The 21722-nt window shown below is 44.4% G+C and overlaps 3 protein-coding genes across 8 annotated transcripts in view; 2 read left to right on the top strand and 1 right to left on the bottom strand.

Moving 5' to 3' along the window:
- The first annotated feature begins 625 nt into the window (after window positions 1–625).
- Window positions 626–7213, top strand: LOC119197829 (protein LYRIC-like). The gene is made up of 13 exons (XM_037454456.2): window positions 626–1255; window positions 1487–1606; window positions 2238–2319; window positions 2477–2653; window positions 3035–3085; window positions 3254–3382; window positions 3938–4015; window positions 4119–4187; window positions 4272–4417; window positions 4779–4895; window positions 5146–5268; window positions 5374–5500; window positions 5896–7213. Exons 1-13 carry the CDS (start codon window positions 923–925, stop codon window positions 5958–5960), a joined length of 1617 nt encoding a protein of 538 aa, XP_037310353.2. The 5' UTR covers window positions 626–922; the 3' UTR covers window positions 5961–7213.
- Window positions 7214–7963: 750 nt separating this feature from the next.
- On the top strand, window positions 7964–14741 carry sqlea (squalene epoxidase a). Its single transcript, XM_037454525.2, has 11 exons — window positions 7964–8440; window positions 8748–9006; window positions 9581–9758; window positions 10198–10294; window positions 10403–10516; window positions 10890–11061; window positions 11442–11537; window positions 12507–12649; window positions 12825–12921; window positions 13042–13129; window positions 13353–14741. The coding sequence occupies exons 1-11, from the start codon at window positions 8162–8164 to the stop codon at window positions 13543–13545; spliced, it is 1716 nt and encodes a 571-aa protein (XP_037310422.2). The 5' UTR covers window positions 7964–8161; the 3' UTR covers window positions 13546–14741.
- Window positions 14742–16817: 2076 nt separating this feature from the next.
- oxr1a (oxidation resistance 1a) overlaps window positions 16818–21722 on the bottom strand; it is a 101807-nt gene continuing 96902 nt past the window's right edge. For all 6 annotated transcript variants that reach the window (XM_037455109.2, XM_037455112.2, XM_037455113.2 and 3 more), the window contains 4 exons: window positions 20661–20813; window positions 20459–20554; window positions 18880–18953; window positions 16818–18667 (listed from right to left, as the gene is read on the bottom strand). In XM_037455109.2, the coding sequence (XP_037311006.1) occupies window positions 18532–18667; window positions 18880–18953; window positions 20459–20554; window positions 20661–20813 (459 nt within the window). In that variant the 3' untranslated portion in view covers window positions 16818–18531. The remainder of the gene's footprint in view (window positions 18668–18879; window positions 18954–20458; window positions 20555–20660; window positions 20814–21722) is intronic.

Below are 21722 nucleotides of genomic sequence, written 5' to 3'. Positions count from 1 at the left end.
CTTGCTCTAGTGATCTAAAAGTGGTAAATGCCTTTTTCAGAAAGCAACTAGGCGCATGGACCTACCTCCTCATCTTATGCAAATCTAAAACGAATGCAACTTGAAAGTTGCACAGCATCCTTTTACCATCGTGTGTGTGGAAAAGTAAAATCTTAACATTAGAAAAAAAATCTAAAGTTTTCAGAACAATAATTGTATGGCTTGGGTCCACCATGCGGAGCCAATCAGCATGGTGGAAATAGCCACGCCCATTTCACTGGGGCTGCCCTGCCCCGTTGGTGATGCCTTCAGAAGATTGTAGGAAAATAGAAATTTGTGTGCTCAGTTTATTAACCTGGTAAATTTCAGTTAAGTTAATATACCTGAAATGTTCATAAGGATATGGCTCATTGTCAATATGCTACTCAAATTTCAAAATCTAAATAGGTATCTTCATTCTGTCTAATAGATATGATAAAGATATGTAAGGAATATGTTGTCTTCAGAATAGTGATAAAACACCAACATTTGTTATAATCCTTTTTTTGGACAGTAATATGCGCTGATACGATTTACAACCTCGAAACTGCACTTTACAAGCGACATTGAATGCAACCCTTCTCGGCCAGTCAAACCCGAGCCATATGAGGTGAATCCGTCTTGCTCGCGGTCACATGGTGGTGGTCAGCTAACGGAGACGTATTATCTTACGACATCAGTTAGCTTACTGGCTAGTTGGCTAACTTAGTTTTGTACAGCAGCCTTTAGCAGATTCAGCTAGATCCGCTCAGGCCCACGCTGCTGGCAGATGACGGGATTCATGATGCATTGTCATCCATCATGTTGAAGTCGTTCCGTTATTTTTAGCTAGCACCGCAGGCTAGCGCAGCTAATAGAGCCAATCAAAGCGTGACTAATCGGTTTGTTTAAAGAAATAATACCAATGGAGCAGTGGCAGGAAGCGGCCTCTGAGCAGTTCAAGCTGCTTACAAATCGTCTGAATGAACTGTTGTCCAAAGGCTTGGGGCTGCTGCGCTCCGAGCTCGGCGTGGATTTGGGACTGAAGCCCGAGCTCATTCCACCATGGGTGATCCTCTTAGCGGCATGTACCGGTCTGGTGCTGATGGTCGCTCTGTGGGCCTCAACCTGCCGGTCTCTCTTCAAGAAACGACCCGCTGAAAACGCAGTGGACGACGGCATTGAGGAAAAGCGGGATATCGGTAAACCTGTCAAATCCGAAGAGCCGAAGAAAAAGAAGAAGAAGACTACAGAAAAGGTACGTGGCTTGAATGAAACCAACCTACTCCCCTTTCCTACCTTGTTAGCGTTGCTAGCTGTCAAGCTAACACCAAAGTGACAGTTGAATCATGTCGTGGCCTTAACACTAGCTGGCTTCAAGCTATTGTCTAAGATGGCTACGTCAGCATTGAACGTTGGTGCATATTGACCCATTTGGGGGGTATAGCTGGACATGGTCTACATGTGTTCCTTTACATGTTCATTTCAGAAAGCTCAGCCAAATGGGAGAGCTGCTGCTGAGCCACAGGAGGAAGCCATAGCGGCGGAGGAGACGGTGCCACATCACCAGCCGCCCGCAGCAGAAGGCAAGGCCGAAAAGCTTTCAGAGGTAAGACTTGAGACGACTCTCAGCACAACCCGCTGATGTGAGCTGAACATCTTGATTTGTGTGCAGTCTGATGGATGTGCCTGTGTTGGGTTTGTATTAATTGTTGCGCTTCGTTGCCGATTACTATTTTTCGGGGCCACTCCAATGCACTGGCGAAAAAGCCACCTTTTCACCTCACTGTCCCTGCACGATGTAACCAGAGCAGCTGTCGGTGTTGGGTTACCGTTTTTAACTTGCAGATGCAGCACAATCCTGAAGGGTGGCTGCTGTCTTTGAAGGGCACAAGGTGCCGGCTGTATCTCCTAATGCCACCCTTTGGATGCCACTAAGCCACACAGACTTTGGTTCTAAAGGCGCCGGCCTCAGGAGATAAAATTGTGCATGGACTAAAAAATGGGAACAGTGTTTGGAAAAAACGGACAAGCAACATATTTAGAGGGTCTTGGACAGGGGATGTAGTTTCACTTATAAATAGACGTGTCTTGAGCATGCTGATTTAAATGACCGCCCGTGAGTGGTCAGTCCAAAGCATGCAGAGTGCTGTGAAGTATCTCCACTGCTTCTTTAAACCCAGTCGCACTATCCCACATGTTTTTCTTTTATTTAACTCTTACTTTTTCATGTCTTCTAGTTAAAGAAGTCCAAGAAGAAGGCCAAACAGTCTGTTAGGGAGACGAAGCCTGGCACCGCCGTTGGCAAAGAACCAGAAGAAGGTGAAATATTAGGTCCATAAATAAGCAAAAAATAATTTGTGTGTAACAGGCGTCCTTTGTCCTGGCTTAATCCATACCGTATTTCCTCACTAATCCTATAATGTAACCGGCAGTATTTTGAAACTAATTCCACGCTGCTCTTAATGGTACCGTTCAGGCACATGGGAGACCAAGGTCAGCAACAAGGAGAAGCGTGAGCAACGCAAGAAGGATAAGGGATCCAGTGATGGCTCAGCCAGTCCTGGAGGAGGAGGGGAAGCGCGTGCGAGCGCTCCCCCAGAGCAGCCCAAGGCCTCCGCGGCCCTGACACCTGCCACCCAGAAGAAGAAAAAAGGTGGCTTTTAAAAGACGTATCTCCTTAAACCGATGCGTATTTTCATTTAGGCTGTCCTTTGCTTCTTTTGACAAGTTTAAAATTGGAAGAGTTGGCATTAGTAGTATGTTTGGGCACAAATCACAATACCTCCCTGCCGTCTTAGGCAAACAGCCAAATGGCACCTGGAGAGATGTTTTTGACTGTTATGTGTAAGCTGTTGTTGCGTTTGCCTGTTGTCTCTTGACACGACAGAATATAAATACATGAATTTAATTGATTCCCAAAGTGAGTGCCCCCCAGGTGTTTTGTGCTGAGTTGTGTGTGCGCTCCCTTCAGTAATAGGCCCTTATGGAGAGTGTATTCAACGTATATTGACCTCGTTTAATCCTTTCCTTTCAGGAGAATCCGCAAAAGTGAAGTCAGAGAAGATCGAGGTTGTTGCACCTCAAGGTAGTTATCAGCAGAAAATGGCTGGCTATCAGTTCACAAAGACACTTTATACAAAATCTTTAATACACCAAACGTTTGCTTGCTCCCCTGGAATTTGTACATTAGATGTGTTGCCAACTTGATCTTTGTTTATTCTGGTAGAGTATAACGTTTCTCTCTTTGTGTTAGTTAACAGCAGGCAGGTGGTAGCGGTAGCTGCTACTGTGACTGAAAAGGCTCTAAAGGCTCCGGCTCCAAAGGCCGGCCCCTGGACCACCACTTCAGAGCCCGTGTTGCCGTGGAGACCGGATATCGATGGTAAAAATGTTTCCCCACTGAACAAATGCACACTCGAATCGCTCCTGAGAAGGGGCCTGTGTTCTTTTTGGTCGGACGTTAAATGGCAAATAAGTTGTACATGTGTGGGTGTAAATGTTTTATGGCATTCCTTGAAGCAGTCAGACAGCAATGCGCTGATAGGCTGAATGGCTTTTGATCCTAATATCAACCTTAATAGATGGAAATGGTATTTGCAGATAACGCCAATACATTCAAAGTTTATCTGGGCCTGACAGGCAACAGCTGACACAATCCTACCTCGAGGCTCATTTAGTTGTCGGGTCTGAGCTTTTCATAATTTTCCCTGATCTTCATCTACAATTCAAAGACCTGTTTAGACTACTTTGTCTGATCCTGTATTTTATTCATGAATATTATTGTTGGAACTGTGGTAGTGTTGACATGAGTTTCTTACACTTTGTTTTAAGATTAAGCTATACATTTTAAATAGAAATATTCCAAAGTAAACATGTCTCATCAACTTACTAATTGTGTTCAATATTGACATGATTGTATCTGGATTGTTTGCTTCAGAGTCGTGGACTGTGATTGAAAAGGGGATGGCCACCACCAGTCCGGTGTCTTTATCTGGACTGGGCGTCGGTACCACTGGTAAGTATACAACAGAAAGCGGTGATGTGGCATGTGGTGGTTGGACCTGGCCATCACCCCCAGGTGGCACTGTTTCCCAAAGTTCTGTGTTGTGTGTCCGTAGAGCCTCAGGCCGTGAGCAACCTGCCCTGGCTCAGCCAGCCCCGAGTGGACGACGAGTGGTCTGGACCCAGTAAGGCTGAGCTCTGTTTGACCTGGGTGTCGCGCTCCTTCACACTTGTTCCTGTGCGTTGATGATGGTTTTTGTGTTTCACAGATGGTGGGTCAGTGGACCCGAGCTCTGACTGGAACGCCCCCTCTGAAGCCTGGGGTAACTATGAAGAGCCTGCTGCTGAGCCCCCTCCCGCTGCGGAGCAGCCGGCCCCTGAGCCCGTCAAGGGTGATGTGTTGATCAGAGCGGCTGTAAGTATGCCGACGGCAGAGGTCAAAGCCAAGCACTATGCTAGTTTCCTGGAAGAGAAAGCGGGGAAAAAACCCTGGTAATTGATGTCTCGTCTCTGGGTGCAGTTTCCAAAGGTCCTAGTTCTGTTGCAAATCTGCTCCTGGTAGCGACATACTGCCATAGAAGAGAGTGCTACATGTAAAGCAGATACTACTGTGATATCATGAATAGTTCAAATTACACAACAAATTGCTATGATGAAAATGAACAGGGGGCCATTTGACGACCACATGCAAAGTAAGGAGTCAGTGAGTCCTTCACGGAGCTCAAGTTCAATGCTTGCACGTTATTTTCAGAATGTAACCCGGGTGTTCTTTTTAGGACGATGATGAAGATGAAAAGGACAAGGCGGAGACTGCTGCCGACGGAGCGGCTAAAACTAAGAAGAAAAAGAAGAAGAAGAAGAAGGCTGCTGAAGAGGGAGAAACTGCTGGCCAGGTAACAGCAGAAGGCTGATGTAGTTGGATTTAAAATCCCACACTTGATGTGGAAGTCCTTTGGTCTTAAACATTACAGCAGGAGCCAACCTTTTTATAATCGCCTAATATTTGCCTACTAATGTAGAAAGTACTAATTGGTACACAAGGACTTCTCTGGGATCTGTTTCCTTTCTGCGTATGACATGCTGAAAGGTTCATTTAGAATCCACTGAACAGCTTAGTGTGAACTTTGCTCGTGTCCTGTGAAGGGTGAGGAGCCGGAGAAGGAGACGGCGCCCGCCGCCTCAGTGAAGAAGCAGCAGCAGCCGCCGCCGCCGCCAGCTCAGGAGACCGCCGCCGCCGTCCAGCCTGTCAAAGCACCCGCCGCCGAGGTCCGTGGTGACCGTTGTTTCTGACTTCTCATTCGCTAACAATAAGTCTCATTCATCTTTGAGGTGAGCTAAAAATTTTAAAAAATGTATTTCCTTTTGTTGTAGGCGCGAGTGGGGCAACCAGTGAAAGTCAACACATCCCAGAAGCCCCCCGTCACACAAGTGCCACCGAAGCCAACTGAAGGAGAGCCAACTGCCAAGCAGAACAACCTTTCTGCTCCAACACAACAAAGTAAGCAGACATTACCGAGCTCTCATCTCTGTAATAACGTATTGGCCATGAGCGAGGTTCCCAACCAGCTTGTTAGATTCAAACTGTAACTTTACCCCACTTGGTGATAAATGGTTTCTGATTGCAACTGAAGCAGATTCATTGAACTTTCTGAAATGCAACAATCTGGATATTATGCACATTTCCTGTCCTTGTTGTCCCTGTATCGTCCTTTTATATCAATATATCTTATTAAATTGGCCGAATTTGATTTATAGGCAAAAGTCACCAAATGGACGATTGATCCTTGTTACTTGGAACAGCCGCTTCAGTAGCAGAAAGCTTTTAGGATGTGAAAAGTATGCAACTTGCACATTAAGAGCTGTCAGACTAATCTCACCGTTCTGTTTCCACAGAAAATCCTGAGGAGAGCCAAGCGCCCAAACCAGCGAAGAAGAAGAAGGCGAGGAGAGAGACATGAGACGGAGTCCCGCTCTGCACACCTGTGTATGCAAAAGACTTCATATCCTGTTTATGCAACACCTTTTGTTACCAGAACTTTGAACTACAGTCTTCATGAGGGACTTCAACCTTGAAAAACGGTCCGGAAAATGAAACAACATTTTGGGGATTGTTAAATTGAACCTAGATGCGGTGCAATCTAATGTAACGCTGTGTTATTGATTTTTAAGTATGCATTTGATACTCTTGATTATATCTTCTTATTCCAATGAATCAAATAACTGAAAGAGCTCTATTGTACTAATTAGACATGTATTAGAATACTGATCTGTTTAGAAGTCTTGATGTTGTGGTGGCTAACAACTGGAGCTTCCTGTGTAGTGAATGAACGGTCAACATGCTTCAGGTCGCCGGGCCACGGTGTCCAGTTGGCCTTTTGCTTCTGATTTTATTTTGCGCTCAAGTGTTGGTTGAGGAGAGCTGAGCGATCAAATGGTTACTCGACACAGACGCCTCGTGCACATTTTGGACATTAGAGACGGAGGAAAGGGACTCCTGTCTGCCCCGCTTTCTCTGTAAGTGCAACATTTCAACTGACCGTCCACCTGGTTTGTTCCTGGTCCGATGTGCTGCTGTTTTTACCGTCTGTGAGAGCTTTGCGACCAGAGCCGTGTGGGAGCCTCCGACCCTCGATGTACTGTGTCATCAGCCTCTTTGTGACTCTCCTGTGGGTTATTCAGAAGTCTTTGGAACTTTTTGTAAAACCTGTTTGTAATAAAATAAAAACTAAAGCCATATGTAAAAATACTAAATAAAGGCCAGTTTTTCTTTATCCAGACTTAATATTATGGTAACTCACTATTGTGGAATGTTGACTTAATAAGGACTATAAATAAGCCACAATTAACGCCGTCATCGGGACGGACAGCTTCTGGGCCTCGAGGCAAATCTTTTTTCAAATACACTATTCAGCCATGTTGCTAATTCAAAGATAATGATGGTGCTGTGGTCAAAACGACCTCCGACCTCTTAACTGTTAAGAAACCTGAATTCAGAGCTACAAAAATGTGGCGTTTGACAATCTGTGTGTTCATTAAAACTTTTTTTGGCCCACATCATTGTGATGACACAATAAATTGTTGGTCCTCCAGTTGTAAAACGCATGCACGTAAATGATGCAGAACAACAAAAAAACGAATGTCTTTTTCTGCTGGATGAATGTGCTTATTCAAGGTCAACCCTGCTGCATCCCAATAAAAAAATCATTTGTGATTTTCCGTTCCATAAATCCTTCCTCTGCAAAAGGTCATACATAATATGATATGTCAAAGAGAAATCAGTATGTCAAAAAACTGCAGTCATAGAAAAGGTATATGAAACAAAAATGATAAAGAACTACTACGGCACATCAGAAGTCCTGAAAAAGTCTGCTGTAATTAATCACAGAAATGTTATGTTAGAGTGGTCTAGAATTTCGAAAAATGTATAGCAGTGTAGGTATTTCGAAAAGTATAAAACATATAATCTGGAGGAAAAAGCGATGAAAAGGTCATTGTATCTGTTGTTACAATCCGAACTAACAAGGCATAAAAAAACGTTATTGTTTATTTTTATCTTAATCATTATTTCATCAGTCCATTTCCATAACTAATTCTATTATCGTTATATTTCTAATGTATCCACTTCTCTTAACAGTTGTAATTGTTGTTCTTCTCTTTTATCTTGTCTGCATAGACGATCTTTGCAGCGGGTTCCCGTCTCATTCTGTGAGTTAAATAAATGGATCGCGCACCTTTCCACTGACATCACATCATACTACCGTCCTGCCGGCAGGCTGTCCAATCAGCGGCCGTAGGGGCGGGCCGGAGCGGTCGCGGCGGTCCAATGGGCGGATAGCGTGAGCTCTGCTCACCGGCACGTCATTTCTGATTCGAGGGTTGAACTGTGGAGGAGGCGGGACGGAAAACAACCGAATCAGACGGAGTGCGCCTTTCTCATTATAATAAATTATTCCCCAGCGTCCCTCCGACCGTCTGTGAGCGAGTTATCATGAGTTACAAGCGTCACCTTTTGTTTTGGCTTTGCTAGCTTGGTTTTTGGAGGACCCGAGAAACAACATGATTGTTGATTATTAATTGAGTAGTTTCTGTCAGCATAACAAGAAAAACGCTTTCTCAGTGCGGTTATTTATCTAGTTGATTTTTTTTTCAATCCGAAAAGATGTGGACCTTCCTAGGGATAGCAAGCTTCACGTACCTTTACAAGAAATCCAACGCACTCTTGAGTTACGCTCACAAAGAGGTGGTAATGGCCGCAGCCTTACTTGTGACAGTCGGCCTGCTGCTGTCGTATGTCAGGTGTTCTCACATGCAGAAGCTCAAATTCTCTCAGGTGTTACACTTGCCCCTGAGCCTCTTGTCTTTTTTACCTGTTGTCAAACATTTGATCCCACAAACCCCAACTGAAAGGAGCGAGAAAACGGAGAACAGCTGTAAAAAGGTAGGAAAACGCGTCTGGCGGTTATCCTAATAATTATCCTAATAATGTTTAATACAAAGGCAGATTTAGAAAGAGGGCTAAAACTTTGTTTCATTTCTCTGAAGTCATATTAAATTTGCGATCTTAATTTCTGGAGAAAGAAAAAAAAAATCCTCAAGTCTAATTTCTCATTTCTCTCATTTCTAAGGTGCTATAAAGTTGTACTGACGTACTGGTAATTGGATGAAGTAATGACTAATGTTTGCCTTTCACTTCCGTTTGAACTTCACCCTGTTTGTAACAAGACTCTCCCATCCGTTGTTTCCAGAGCCACAGATCAAGGAGAAGAGTGGCTACAGAATCCTCCACCTCCCCGGGGGCCTCAGCTGGGGGCCCCTCAGTGTCCCCGGAGCCAGACGTGGTGATAGTCGGGGCAGGGGTCCTGGGCTCTGCCTTGGCGGCCGTCCTCGCCCGGGACGGGAGGAGGGTGACGCTGGTGGAGAGGGACCTCAAAGAGCCCGACAGGATCGTGGGGGAGCTGCTGCAACCTGGAGGCTTCAGGGCTCTCAAAGAGCTGGGACTGGAAGGTCAGTGATGGAAGCACTGTGTGTGTGTGTGTGTGTGTATCAATATTTCATACATGTGTAATATATCTTTCTAGTATATGCACACACTTGATGCTTGATAGTTTTAGATGAAATAAGTTCTTGCACAAAACCAGTCACATTGCTATTTAATCATTTTTTCAAACATCACAGGCTCATAAGGCACTGTTGTGCAATGATGAAAAAAACTTCGATGCAACATTATATTGTGGTTATTAAGTAAATTATTGGCCTGTAATAATGATGCATTATTATCTTTTCAAATTGTCCCTCGTGCAGATGCATTCTGTTGGTAAAATTATGAAAACAATATATAATATTAAAAGTTGGTGTTCAATAACATTTAAAAATGTAAATTTGTGAAAATGTGTCTTTAATAAAGTTAAACATCTTAGATGAGACTATTTGATGGAGCTGTTGACACATTGATGACACGGCTTCAGACATAACGTGCGTGTTCCATCTTCTATCTGCATGCGCTGATCCACAGAGCAGAGTGAGTGAATATTTGTGCGCCTTGTGATACTAACCTGCCACGTTGTGCGCTGGCCCTCAGGTTCAGTGGAGGGTCTGGATGCCCATGTGGTGAGCGGCTACGTGATCCACGACATGGAGAGCAGCACAGAGGTGGAGATCCCCTACCCGCAGGGGGAGGACCACACCAAGTGTGGACGCGCTTTCCATCACGGGCGATTCATCATGGGCCTCAGGAGAACCGCCATGGCGCAGCCAAAGTGAGTGGGGTGTCTCACACACACACACACACACACACGTACACACACACACACACAGTCCATATGCCAGCTGACCAACTGGCTAATTGGAAGGCTATTTATTTGACAGCACTGACGGATGGAGAGTAGGACTGTAATTAAAAGCCGTTCACATTTATTCTGCCCTGTCAGCCAAACTGCATGACTAGTTTCTTTAAAAAGAGCATTCGGGTTTGACGTGACTTGTGATATATTTTAGATTTAGTTTATGCAGAAGACTATTTACACACTTCACCATCAGTAGTGATGGTTTACTGAAACAGCTCTAGTTCTCCCATCGGAATGATGTATTCCGACCATATTTTAAATTGATCCTGTTATGGCAGCTTCCTCCTGTTGTGTTGTCCGTGCTTCCCTGGAATGGGGAGGCAGTCTCTAACTGCCTCACTGCGCCCCCTAGTGTCACAGTCGTAGAAGGCAACGTGACCAGTCTGCAGGAAGAAGACGGCTGTGTAACCGGGGTGCAGTACAAGGATAAAGAAACAGGAGACGTCAAGGTGAGAAGAGGAAGCTCTGCTGCGCATCTAGAACCTTGTGCCCTCCCCACCCACCCATACCAGTTATTGCAGACGGTTGTTTGATGACTGGGAACCTGTGTCCTGTAGGAGATCCATGCTGCGCTGACTGTTGTGGCTGACGGCTGTTTCTCTAAATTCAGAAAGAGTCTGGTCTCTGGAAAAGCTCGCACCTCCTCTCACTTTGTTGGATGCCTCATGAAGGTAAATACCACTCAGTGCCGTCATATCATACACTGCATGTAAGTACTGGGAAGTCTTTACAATTGTTCTACATTGTCGGGTCCCAGCTTCTCAAATGGGAATCAATCCTGTTTTTATTATTACATTCTCACCATATTGAGATAATTTATATACAAAATTAAACGTCAATTAGTTTTAGACAATAATGACATCTATCCTGAGTCGCAACCCTCAATTATCTATATTGGTGGTAGTGGTACTCCCTGCTGCAGCGGACTCAAACTCCGCCCGAACATGAAATGAGTTCGAGACCCCTGTGTGTAAACACAACAAACTCACTTTGAATCATCTGAGACGCTGCCTCTGAAGACTAAAGAGCTTTTCTCTCCCACAGGACTGTCCCCAGTTTAAAGCCAACCACGCTGAGCTGGTGCTGGCCAACCCGAGCCCGGTGCTCATCTACCAGATCTCCTCCTCAGACACCAGAGTGCTGGTGGACATCAGGGGGGAGATGCCTCGCAACCTCTCAGAGTACATGGCCGAGAACATATACCCTCAGCTACCAGGTAAAAGACACGGTGGAAACATCTTAAAAATGTCTCTGAGGTTGTATTCTTATGGAATCATTTGGAACAAACAATGACCTTTGACCTGCACTCCAAAAGCTTGCAGTAATGCCAGTGTTAGGCAGGTAGGACTATAAACAGACTGCAGCGTGTGCTTGTGTGCGGCCAAGGGAGCTACGGTTAAAGGATTTCACATTCTCTGCTCTGCTATTCAGCGGAAATATCGAAGCGGATGTTTCAGAGCATCAGCTGTGGTGACCTTTGCCGAGGTTCAGCGGAAACGGTTCCACTGATGCATTTATAAATGTAAACTCAGACGCCACCATGGAGCCATGTGGGTGATCAACAGCATGCGCTGTCTCTTCCATTCTCTCCCTCAGAGCATTTAAAGGAGCCTTTCATGGGGGCCCTCCAGAATGATCGGCTCAGGTCCATGCCAGCCAGCTTCCTCCCTCCATCCCCCGTCAACAAGCCAGGTACTGAAGTGTGGTCAGAGGGGAAGCTATTGAGCGGATGTGAGCTTGTGAGCAACGCGATGCGTGTCAGCTCGAAGGATGTGTAGACCAATGAAAGCGCCTTCATCGACTATTTTGCAATTAGTCTGCGTTTTAAAAACATGTAAATGGATGATTTCCTGGTTTTCTTTTAAGGAATCAGTACTATGTTTTAGGGATGGACTCAAACATTTTTCTACAAAGAAAATGATCTTTTTGCTGAACTATTATATTACATTTTCCTAAGGGAAGATCCAAATCCCCATATCTGTGACATGTAAATATGCTATGCTTGTAAGCAGCCATTTGCTTAGTTTTGCATAGACAATGGAAACATATGTTGAATACCTTTGGACAGTTTTCAATCCATAAGCGACTCTTGGCTATAACTAACGTGTTTCTACTCTTTGTGCTCTGTTAAGCAAAGCAATGCTACGAAGCAGCCGGTTAGCTTAGCATACCGCAGCACATCAAATCATCTATTCTGGCTCTGTCTAAAGGCAACAAACGCCATCTACCAGCACTTCCCCAGTTCCCCTGTGTTACGCCCCATTATCTTATTACACTATTGTTTAACAATTTTTACAAGTGTAAAAGGAATAACGTGTTAATTGAGATTTAGAGGCCGATTTGGTGACTGCAGCACAGAGCCAGCCGTTTCTCCCTTTGTGCAAAGCTAACTAGGTGCAGACAGTGGCTTCAAATCAAGCATACGTACATGGGTGTGGTACTGATCTTCTGGTTTTACTCTCAGCAAGAAAAGGAAACACATCGTATTGTGAATGTAGATGTAACACATGTAAAAGTCCTCCTACAGACTTCATCTCGCTCACCGAGGTTGGCACTAATTGGAAGATTTTTTTTACTACAAGTGCTCAGCGGGGGAGAAAACTGACAACAAATGGTGATGTATTTTGTATGAGAGACAAACCGCAGTGTGTCTGTTTGCAGGTGTGCTTCTCCTGGGTGACGCTTACAACATGAGGCATCCTCTGACGGGAGGCGGGATGAGCGTTGCTCTCAATGACGTTCGCATCTGGAGGAGTCTGCTCGAAAATATCACAGACCTGCATGACGACAGGCTGATGCTGCAGGTGAGCACAGCGACATGCCAACAAATCAGTTTCCCACTAACCTTAAAAACATTCCCATTAAAACGTATTAAACCAAATATTTGAAGCTTCCGCTACATCCCAGTTACCTTGTCTGGTTATTCCCTCGGCTACAGCTGCAATATTACACTCATTCTTCTCTTCTTCTTCTCAATAGGCAAAGAAAAAATTCCACTGGGAACGCAAGTCATCACATTCTTTCGTGGTGAACGTGTTGGCCCAAGCCCTGTACGAGCTGTTTGCAGCCACTGACAGTGAGTCTGACTGCCTCGTCATCTTTGAAAGCCACGTCACTTGAAATGATAGAAATGAGCATTATTTTGTATGAAAGGAAACATCTGTTTCTCATCATGTGCCTGTTTCCTGTGAACCAGATTCTCTTCATGAGCTGAGAAAGGCCTGCTTCCAGTACTTCAAGCTCGGTGGAGAGTGCATTGCCGGGCCTATCGGACTCCTCTCAGTGTAAGCAATAAATAATGTTTTAACAAGGCATGATTGAATGATGTTCGACATCTTGGGAAACAAGATATTTGCTTTGCTTACCTAGTTAGATGAGAAGATTTACACCATACATACAACATGTGGAGAAAAAAGGATACGTTGTAAATATTCATGGTACAGACAGCTTTTATTTCACCAAAATGTCAAAACAATTTCTTTAAATAAAAAAAAACTTCTTTACCAGGTTGACCCCCAAACCCATGACCCTCATTGGACACTTTTTTGCCGTGGCCATGTACGCGATCTACGTCAACTTCAAGGCCGAGTCTTGGTGGACTAAACCACGAGCTTTATTCAAGAGTGGCGCCATCCTGTACCGAGCCTGCACAGTCATGTTTCCACTCATCTACTCGGAGCTCAAGTACCTGGTGTACTGAAGAGGTCCACTCCTGGACAGAGAAGGACCAAACTCTGTATGCTCTTCACAGTCACGTCGTAATTGGAAGTAAAACAAATGTTGCCGTTTGTTTGGTTCCTTCCTGCTGAAAAAGGCCTGTTGCCGGACTTAAACTGTTGAGGATATTCCCCAAAGTGCCCTTGTCATGCCTTGTTGTGGTCCCTTCATGAACATTTAATCCTGTGGAATTAGTCCTGCCCAACAGAACTGCCATGTGGGATCGTATTTCCATTGTGGTTTTGCAATCCTCAGATTTTTAAAATCTAAAGTACTGATGACGGGATGTTCTAAAACACTGTCTTAATTATTCTCCTATGCTGGGTATCATACAAATATCCAGGATATTTTCAGCCCTGTGTCGTTGAAAAAATGATTGCTTCTTGCCTCCAAGATAATTGCTCTTTTCACACATAGTGGACATTTTTTGGTTTCTGGTCCTGCTGGATTCAGTAACTCATGGAAGACCTGAAGCAGCTGGCCTGGGGGGACGTTTGTCCTGAGCAGACTCAGACCAGGACGTCCTTACATGTAATGTGAGGACGTCCTGGTCTGCTTACCTGTGCCTGCGATTGCTTGATGGCCGTTAAATACAATTCTGATAACAGGTTTTATTAGTAATGTGAACTAAGTAACGTGCAGGACAAACACTAACAAAAGCGACCCTTAGATGGCGCTCACTCACAGATGGAGGACTTGTGTTTGAATGGCGGCTCAGTTTTACATTACATTACATGTCATTTTTTTGGGATTTGAAATACGTTCCCCTGATGAGCCTTAGCACAGAAATTGAGGAGATGGGTTTTCAGATTTCACTTGGTAAAATGCGTTTGCAGCAGCTTTTAATATTAGGAATTGGTTCCCATTAACGATCAGGAGAAACACTGATGCTGAGGAGGCCTTTCCCTTCCATCTGTAACACTGAATGCATCAGTCTGATAGATATTTTATCACTAGGCCTTATGTGACCTAAAGGTTCTTGCTGGGAAAAATGAAACATTAAATTAAATATATTCCCCATGGTTTCAGCTGCAATTCATGAGGATATCCTTTGATTTATTGGATTCCTGTATAAACACTGTTTTGTCCATGTGTTAATATGAAGAGAGCTGGCCTGTTAAATAATTCTAACATGTAATGAGCTTAATGATTCAACAACAAATAAATGTATTGATTTTCCATTTGTATTACTTTTGAGTTTTATTTTAATTAGGGCCGGGACTCAATTAAAAATATTAATCTAATTAATTGGAGGCTTTGTAATTAATTAATCGAAATTAATCGCATTTTAATTGCATAAATATTTGACCTGAGAACAGTGAGAAGTAATTTTTTTCACATGGATTTTTATTTTTGTTCAACCAATTCCAGCAGACAAGTGTGTTGTGTTGTGGATTCCAGCCTGAGAATCTATGAGAATTGAGGTTGGATTCAAAAGCATCAACAGGTGTGTGGTGGAACAGTGCAGGGAGATAGCAGGAAGGCTGAAGTGTGGAGGATCCTCAGTTCAAACCTGCTCTCTCAGAAGGAGGGTTTGGTTGCAGTCAGGGCTTCAAACTGTAAACTTTGAAACAGTTTTGAGGTTTAGTAAACAATCCCAAGGTCTAATATGAGAAACGGACACAATGAGGCATGTGCTTGAATAGCACAAGGGGACAAGGCTGTAGGCTCCAACCTGCTGTCTGAGGTTGTGGCTTCATGCCCCTTCATGCAGACATCACTTCTGCTTTGAAAGAGTTTTGAGGTTTGAGTAGAAGTCTCAAGGTTAAATACGAGAAACAAAAATGTGTGCATGGTGAGGTAGTGCAGCACAAGAGCTGAGGAGCTACTGTCCTTACCATGTAGGTTAGTTAGACTGGTAGTGTAGGGGTGCAAGCTAGAGCCCAGAAGCCTCTGTGCGCACCGCCAGTGGGTTCAAATCCCGCTCCTGCCAAGTCTTGAGCACACTACCGCGGAGGTAGTAGTGGGGGCATTGTCCCCACTGGTTGTTTCAGAGAAGTGAACCCTAGGGGTTATGCAGAAACACAAGGCGCGTTCACTTGGGTTATGATGGCATTGTCAAGAATGATGAAGAATCTTTTGAATGATGATGAATTGACTAAATTTGATGTTAATTGCTTTGCTTTTAGCACTTATTAGCCATGCTACATAGGGTTCCACCTTTTTGACGGGAGAGAAGGCCGGATGAGTCAGTAAAGATGAGCAGATGTGTCTCATTCAGTGGTCACACTGACATGAAACTTATTACAGCCTCTGAGGGCATTTTTCAAGACAATCACATGTTTGTCTACTTCAGGGCATCCTGTGGACAACCTTAAACTAACAGTCTGGCACTGGGTGTAGATTTGTTTACCCTTTTTAGCGCATCCACCCTCCAATTCTCTGTTACATTCAAATTCAACTCACTTGTGCCTTTACCAATGCAGGAAGGATGAATAGCATGGTTGATCCTCCAAGATGCACCAATCCGTCTCTGGGGCAATATCCCATTATGATTTTTTATAAATGTCAGTTACCCAAAACTAAAAAAGGATTTAGGAAGAGCCACCATGTCCCTTGAGGGTTGAACCCAGATAAGGTTTAAAGTACAGAAATTTGGGGCATTTGGCATTAGTGACAGGGACGTATAGGTTGCTCCATCTAAGATCATTCCAGTCATGTCATGGGAAAAAAATATTGTGAAAAAAGTCATAATATGTAGGGTCAAAATATAATATGTATATAATATAATATATATCGGGACTCAATTAAAAATATTAATCTAATTAGAGGCTTTGTAATTAATTAATCAAAATTAATCACATTTTAATTGCATAGATATTTGACCTGAGAACAGTGAGAAGTAATTTTAGTAATAGCTCGATGTGAATTCCTTGTTGCACAGCTTGCACACAACCATGCTCTTATCGACGCTTCCATCCGTGTGTTTATTATAATAAGATTTCCCAATCACGGGGCCACCCGACACGGTCTCGTCAGCTTCCTCGTTCATGTTCACTGTGGTTTGTTGTTGTCTGAAGTCTTGAACGCTAGTTGGTGCTCCAGTATAATCGGTCCGCCGAAACTCATCCAGTGAGAAATGTTCCGCGGTGCAAAAATGCGGACAATTTTTTTAATGTTATTTTTTGTGTAATTAATTAATCTTAATTCACATTGTAATTAATTAATCGTAATTAACGCGCTAAAGTCCCAGCCCTAATTTTAATATGTTAAAATCGATTAGGTCAAAACAGAACAAAAACATCACTAATTCACTTATATCCCAGGTTACAACAATTAATTCAGCTTTATTGTTATTTATACATCACTGATACATTGTATTCTGGTGAAATAAATTGGAAGAAATATCCATATTATTCTATGTGACTCTCCACAAGGACACAAATACTGGTATGGAAGACCAGAAAGGGGGGAAGACAGCTCCTTGGGGGCAAGTAACACACACACACACACGTTTCTCCACCCTTCACCTGGCCGTCAGACGTCTGCTCCAACACCTACCTGCTCCCACGGAGACCCATCCGACAGCCGCATGACGAGGAGCTGTGCCCCGCTGCCACGTTCCACCCCCTTTCCTACACAGTAATCCTCCCTTTGAGACGGAGAGCGTTAGGGCATACCCTCATTGATATTGGTAGCAGCAAACTTTCTACTAACAGTTAACATCTTAATGATCTAAACAAAAAAAGTACTGTACAGCTACTGCTAAGAGAATATAATAACCTGGCCATGACGCTTTCACACCAGATTAAAGTGCTAGAAGCAACCCACCAATCCACACTTTATTATATATATATATAGCGCTGTGTATTTATATATATATATATATTGGAACATATCTACTATTTGAACATTAATTTACAGGGTAATATACATTATATTGTAACAGCTGAAATATCAGCACAATTAGATCACTGTCACACTTAACAGCAAAATATATATGATTATACTGATCCATAATATAATCATATATATCGATATATAATTGTCATATATGCATGTAAAACAGTTAACCACGTCTCAGGCTTTTGAATGACACCCAGAAAAGCCATCGTGTATCGAGACGTAAAAGCTTTACAAGTTGCTCTCGTGAAAGAGCGACAGGAGGCGGCTAAAGTGCCGCGGCCTGCGGGTAGTTGAGGTCACAGGACAGTTAATTGCATATTCCACAAATCTATTGCAACACGTTACTGTCTACGAACAGTACAGCCGGCGTCCTGCGAGAGGAGCCGGTGTTAGCTGGACTCACATGTACACCCACTGAAACAGAACGTTACGACGATGGGTGATCTGATTATAGCTATGTGCGTTCAGATGGTGCTCTATGACGGTGAACAGGATGACTACAATACACAATACTCTATAGTTGAGCCTCAGAAGACAATCCCCCCCCCCCTCTCAAACGGTACTGTAGAAAGACTGACACCCCCCAGCAAATATTCTCTCCTCTCAGTCACGCGGCATCCTGCTGCTGATGGGTTTCGGTAAATGTCACACTCGACCATCTTGGTCAAGACTGATGTAATGGACCCCCCCTTCCCTCCCCGAGGCTGAGGCTACTGAATGAACAAAGTTCTGGGGACTCCTTGAGGTCGTGTGAAGTTCAGATCGGGGGGCCGTTCTCTCGCAGCCGTCCCAAACTTCAGCTGCTGTCATCTTCACCCCCTCTCAGCTGGGAGGAGACCCGTCCCCCGTAAAGGTTTCCACTGCTTAACACACTCCCCCCTACTCTGCAAAGATGCTGCACAAGGCTGTAACAAGATACACACACAGGTAATTTTTCACAGAGAAAAAGAGCTCTGTAATAACTGCAGTAGCGACGCACAACAACATCTGATAGCTGGCGTCGGGCGCGGGCGCCCCGTGATGTGCAGTTAGGTTTGGGGGCGTTGCCATTGTTCTAAAGGAGGAGGACCCCTCAGTTTGCCCATAGCAGGACTTGTTGTTTTTTCTACGGTGCACTGTTCAGTTATTCAAAAGCCCAGATCTCTATGTCCTGAACATAGAAATCCTCCTTTTTTGAGAGCATGGGGTTCCCAAATGTTTTACAGGAGTGACTCCTGCCGTGGTAGAGATCTCCGTCCAGCCACAGGCCAAACTCCCCACTGAAAGAAAAGAGAACAAACTAAGTGGGGGGGGGGGGGCACAAACATACAAACTCAACTGTCTCAATCAACTCATCTGCCTCTTCTGCAGAATTATTTCATTTAGCTTCCCTCTTTGGAACTTCATTAGATTTATTTCAAACAAATGTCGCTGGAGGAGATTTCTGATTACTCTGTGTGCATCAAAGGCATCAAAGGCAGCGCGGGCTCACCTGCCTCCACCAAAAGCTAAGGAGTCCATGTCTCCTTTCATGAAGAACATGTTGTCCCCCGTCCATTTGTACACCTGTCACAGACACAACAGAGCACATGTTAGAAGACATGACGGAATGAATGAATGCTGGTATGATCTGACATTGTTTGGAACAGATCACATGCGTGTTTACCTCCTGTGTGACTTTGGCGTTTCACAGGGTTAGCGCAGACCCATCAACACACAACGTAACACAAAGTAACACAAACCGAGGCGCGGACCAGGAGCTGCAGTGTTACACCAGCTCAAATTATCGTTTTTAAAGAGGATACAACGGTCTGGTGACAAGGCAGGGACATAAGTTGACTTTCTGCTGCCCCCTTTGCTCCTCCTGTAGATGAGGAGTACCTCAAACAGCACTTTAAAAGCATCCAAACTAATCCTTTTAATGAAAAGAGTCAAGCAACGAAGCGTAGGATTGCTGTGGGGGTCTGTGGCTTTTTCCAAAATATTCTTGTTGTACAACTTCTTGTCGGTAGAAAAATGACCCGTGGTTCAGTTAAGGCGTTGCTTTGGGTACCAGAAACTACCCAAATGACCCTGATCAAAAGTTTACATACCCTGGTAATTTTGGCCTGATAACATTAACACAAACGGGTTTGAATGGCTACTAAAAGCAACCATCCACACCTGGGATCTGTTGTCTTGTAATCAGTGTGTGTATAAAAGGTCAGTGAGTTGGGCTCCTGACAGACCCTTACATCTTTCATCCAGTGCTGCACTGACGTTTCTGGATTCTGAGTCATGGGGAAAGCAAAGGAATTGTCAAAGGATCTGCGGGAAAATGTAATTGAACTGTATAAAACGGGAAGGGATATAAAAAGATAACCAGGGAATTGAGAATGCCAATCAGCATTGTTCAAACTCTAATTAGGAAGTAGAAAATTAGGGATTCTGTTGAAACCAAACCACGGTCAGGTAGACCAACCAAAGGTTCAAAGAGTCAAGAAGGCCTATGATGAAGGGTACACCATTCCTTCTGTGGAACATGGAGGTGGATCTTTTGAGGATGTGTGAGCTACAAAGGCACAGGAAACTTGGTCAAAATTGATTGCAAGATGAATGCAGCATGTTATCAGAAAATACTGGAGGAAAATTAACACTCATCAGCCCGGAAGCTGCGCATGGGATGAACTTGGCCGTTCCGACATGACAAAAACACAAGGCCAAGTCGACCTGTTTACAGGAACTGGTCTGTCTGTCTGTCTGTCTGTCTGTCTGTCTGTCTGACACAGACTCGGGCCGGTTGTGCTGGAGTGAGAAGCCTCCTGCTGTTGTGTCTCTAAGCGAGGAGCAGCCTGTCGCTCCAAACGTGGTGGAACGGGGCGGCAACAACAAGCTGATGAACCTTTCCTCAAATGTGTCGCCAACGTCCTCTCACGTTTATTTTGTCCTTGTCACCAACGGATACAGATACAAATTAAAAATCGTACCGTATCTTTGAAAGCTATTTGGGACTGCCTTTAGACAAGAAGAGACATTATAATAAAAAGTACATTTTGAAAAAGCTACCAACTTAAAACAGGATTGCAGTTTACCTGGAACTCTGGGTTGAAGGAGAAGAGGAAGGTCTCTCCTGTGCCATAAAAGCCATCGCTGATTTTAAAGGGCTCCGACGCCAGCGCACCAAACACCTGCAGACAGAACAACACAAGTACAATGACTCATGTACACTCGGGGGAATGATTAGAAAGTGAGTCAAGCGTTAAGTGGATGCACTACTTAAGAGTTGCAGCCTACCTGGCCGTCGCTGTCCTTAATGACCATGAGCACGGGGGTGTCCTGGCCCTGCATGGCCCTGTACAGACTCTTGATGCTCATGCCATGCTTTGATGTGCCGAAGGCCAGCGTCCATGGGTACCCAATGGTCCGAGGTGGGAGATTCCTAGCAAGCTGTTTGTATATGAGGGAAAAAAGGAAGGATGAAGGGGGGGGGGGGAGGGGAAGCAGAGAGAGGAAATTAAAGGCAGAAAAGGCCATAGCCACCAACGCTCAATTACATCTGCGCTGACCTTTTAACACTGCTTGGTGTTTAGAGAGGAGTAACAAGGCTCCCAACACACAGAGCAGGCTCAGGAGGTCCAGCACTCGCAGGGAGCCGGCTGCCAACAAACTGAAGGATTATCGGTAACCGCGGTGCATGCGGGAGATAAAGCTGTTGAAAAGCCGGAGGAGCGGTGCAGTCTATGCTTCTTAACAGCCAGACAAAACGGACACAGAATAAAACGAGCAATTAAGAGTATGCTGCACCATTTGCTCCAAATCGAACGCCTGGAAAAGTCCCGTTTGCTCTCCAGTAATTCATCGGCCCCTTTTGCGTAATCAGCAGATGTAAACAAAGCACCGAGTGGACTCGGACAGCGACTCGAGCTCCGAGTGAGCGCCACACTGCGGGTGACTAGAAGAAGCTGCACTTTATCTTAAATGTGCCGACTGGGACTCATTAGGAGCCGCGCGGAGTTGTCTGTGTGTGCGCTAGCAGACCACACCTCAAACAACACGAAAGGTTTGGGACTCGTCACGTCCACGCGTTTACCACAGGCAGTGAGACTTTATGCAGCTGTCATCATTGCATAAAGCCATTTGACCATTTAGTATAAATTTGATAAATTTATTCACATGTTCTCTGCTGTAATCCTTAATCCCACAGAACAAGTTGTCCCCTGTAACTCCACAGAACCAGAACCTACCGGAGCCGGCACACACAGACCTTTTGCCTTCATCGGGAGTAATAAAAATCCCTGAGGAGTTATGTCACATATATAATAATCAAATAGCCTAATCCACACATACCATAAACAA

Source organism: Pungitius pungitius, chromosome 11 (genome assembly GCF_949316345.1).
Source record: "Pungitius pungitius chromosome 11, fPunPun2.1, whole genome shotgun sequence".
Classification (NCBI taxonomy): Eukaryota; Metazoa; Chordata; class Actinopteri; order Perciformes; family Gasterosteidae; genus Pungitius; species Pungitius pungitius.
The sequence above is the reverse complement of the archived record's forward strand: the minus strand, read 5'-3'. Positions and strand labels throughout refer to the sequence as shown.

What these genes read in the sequence shown, in the direction of transcription:
- LOC119197829 (XM_037454456.2), top strand. Translation starts at nt 923, where the DNA reads ATGGAGCAGTGGCAGGAAGCGGCCTCTGAGCAGTTCAAGCTGCTTACA. An exon ending in CACCCAGAAGAAGAAAAAAG is followed by an intron (nt 2,654 to 3,034) that starts GTGGCTTTTAAA and finishes CTTTCCTTTCAG; the next exon opens with GAGAATCCGCAAAAGTGAAG. An exon ending in TCAAAGCACCCGCCGCCGAG is followed by an intron (nt 5,269 to 5,373) that starts GTCCGTGGTGAC and finishes CTTTTGTTGTAG; the next exon opens with GCGCGAGTGGGGCAACCAGT.
- sqlea (XM_037454525.2), top strand. Translation starts at nt 8,162, where the DNA reads ATGTGGACCTTCCTAGGGATAGCAAGCTTCACGTACCTTTACAAGAAA. An exon ending in CAAAGAGCTGGGACTGGAAG is followed by an intron (nt 9,007 to 9,580) that starts GTCAGTGATGGA and finishes GCTGGCCCTCAG; the next exon opens with GTTCAGTGGAGGGTCTGGAT. An exon ending in CCTATCGGACTCCTCTCAGT is followed by an intron (nt 13,130 to 13,352) that starts GTAAGCAATAAA and finishes CTTCTTTACCAG; the next exon opens with GTTGACCCCCAAACCCATGA.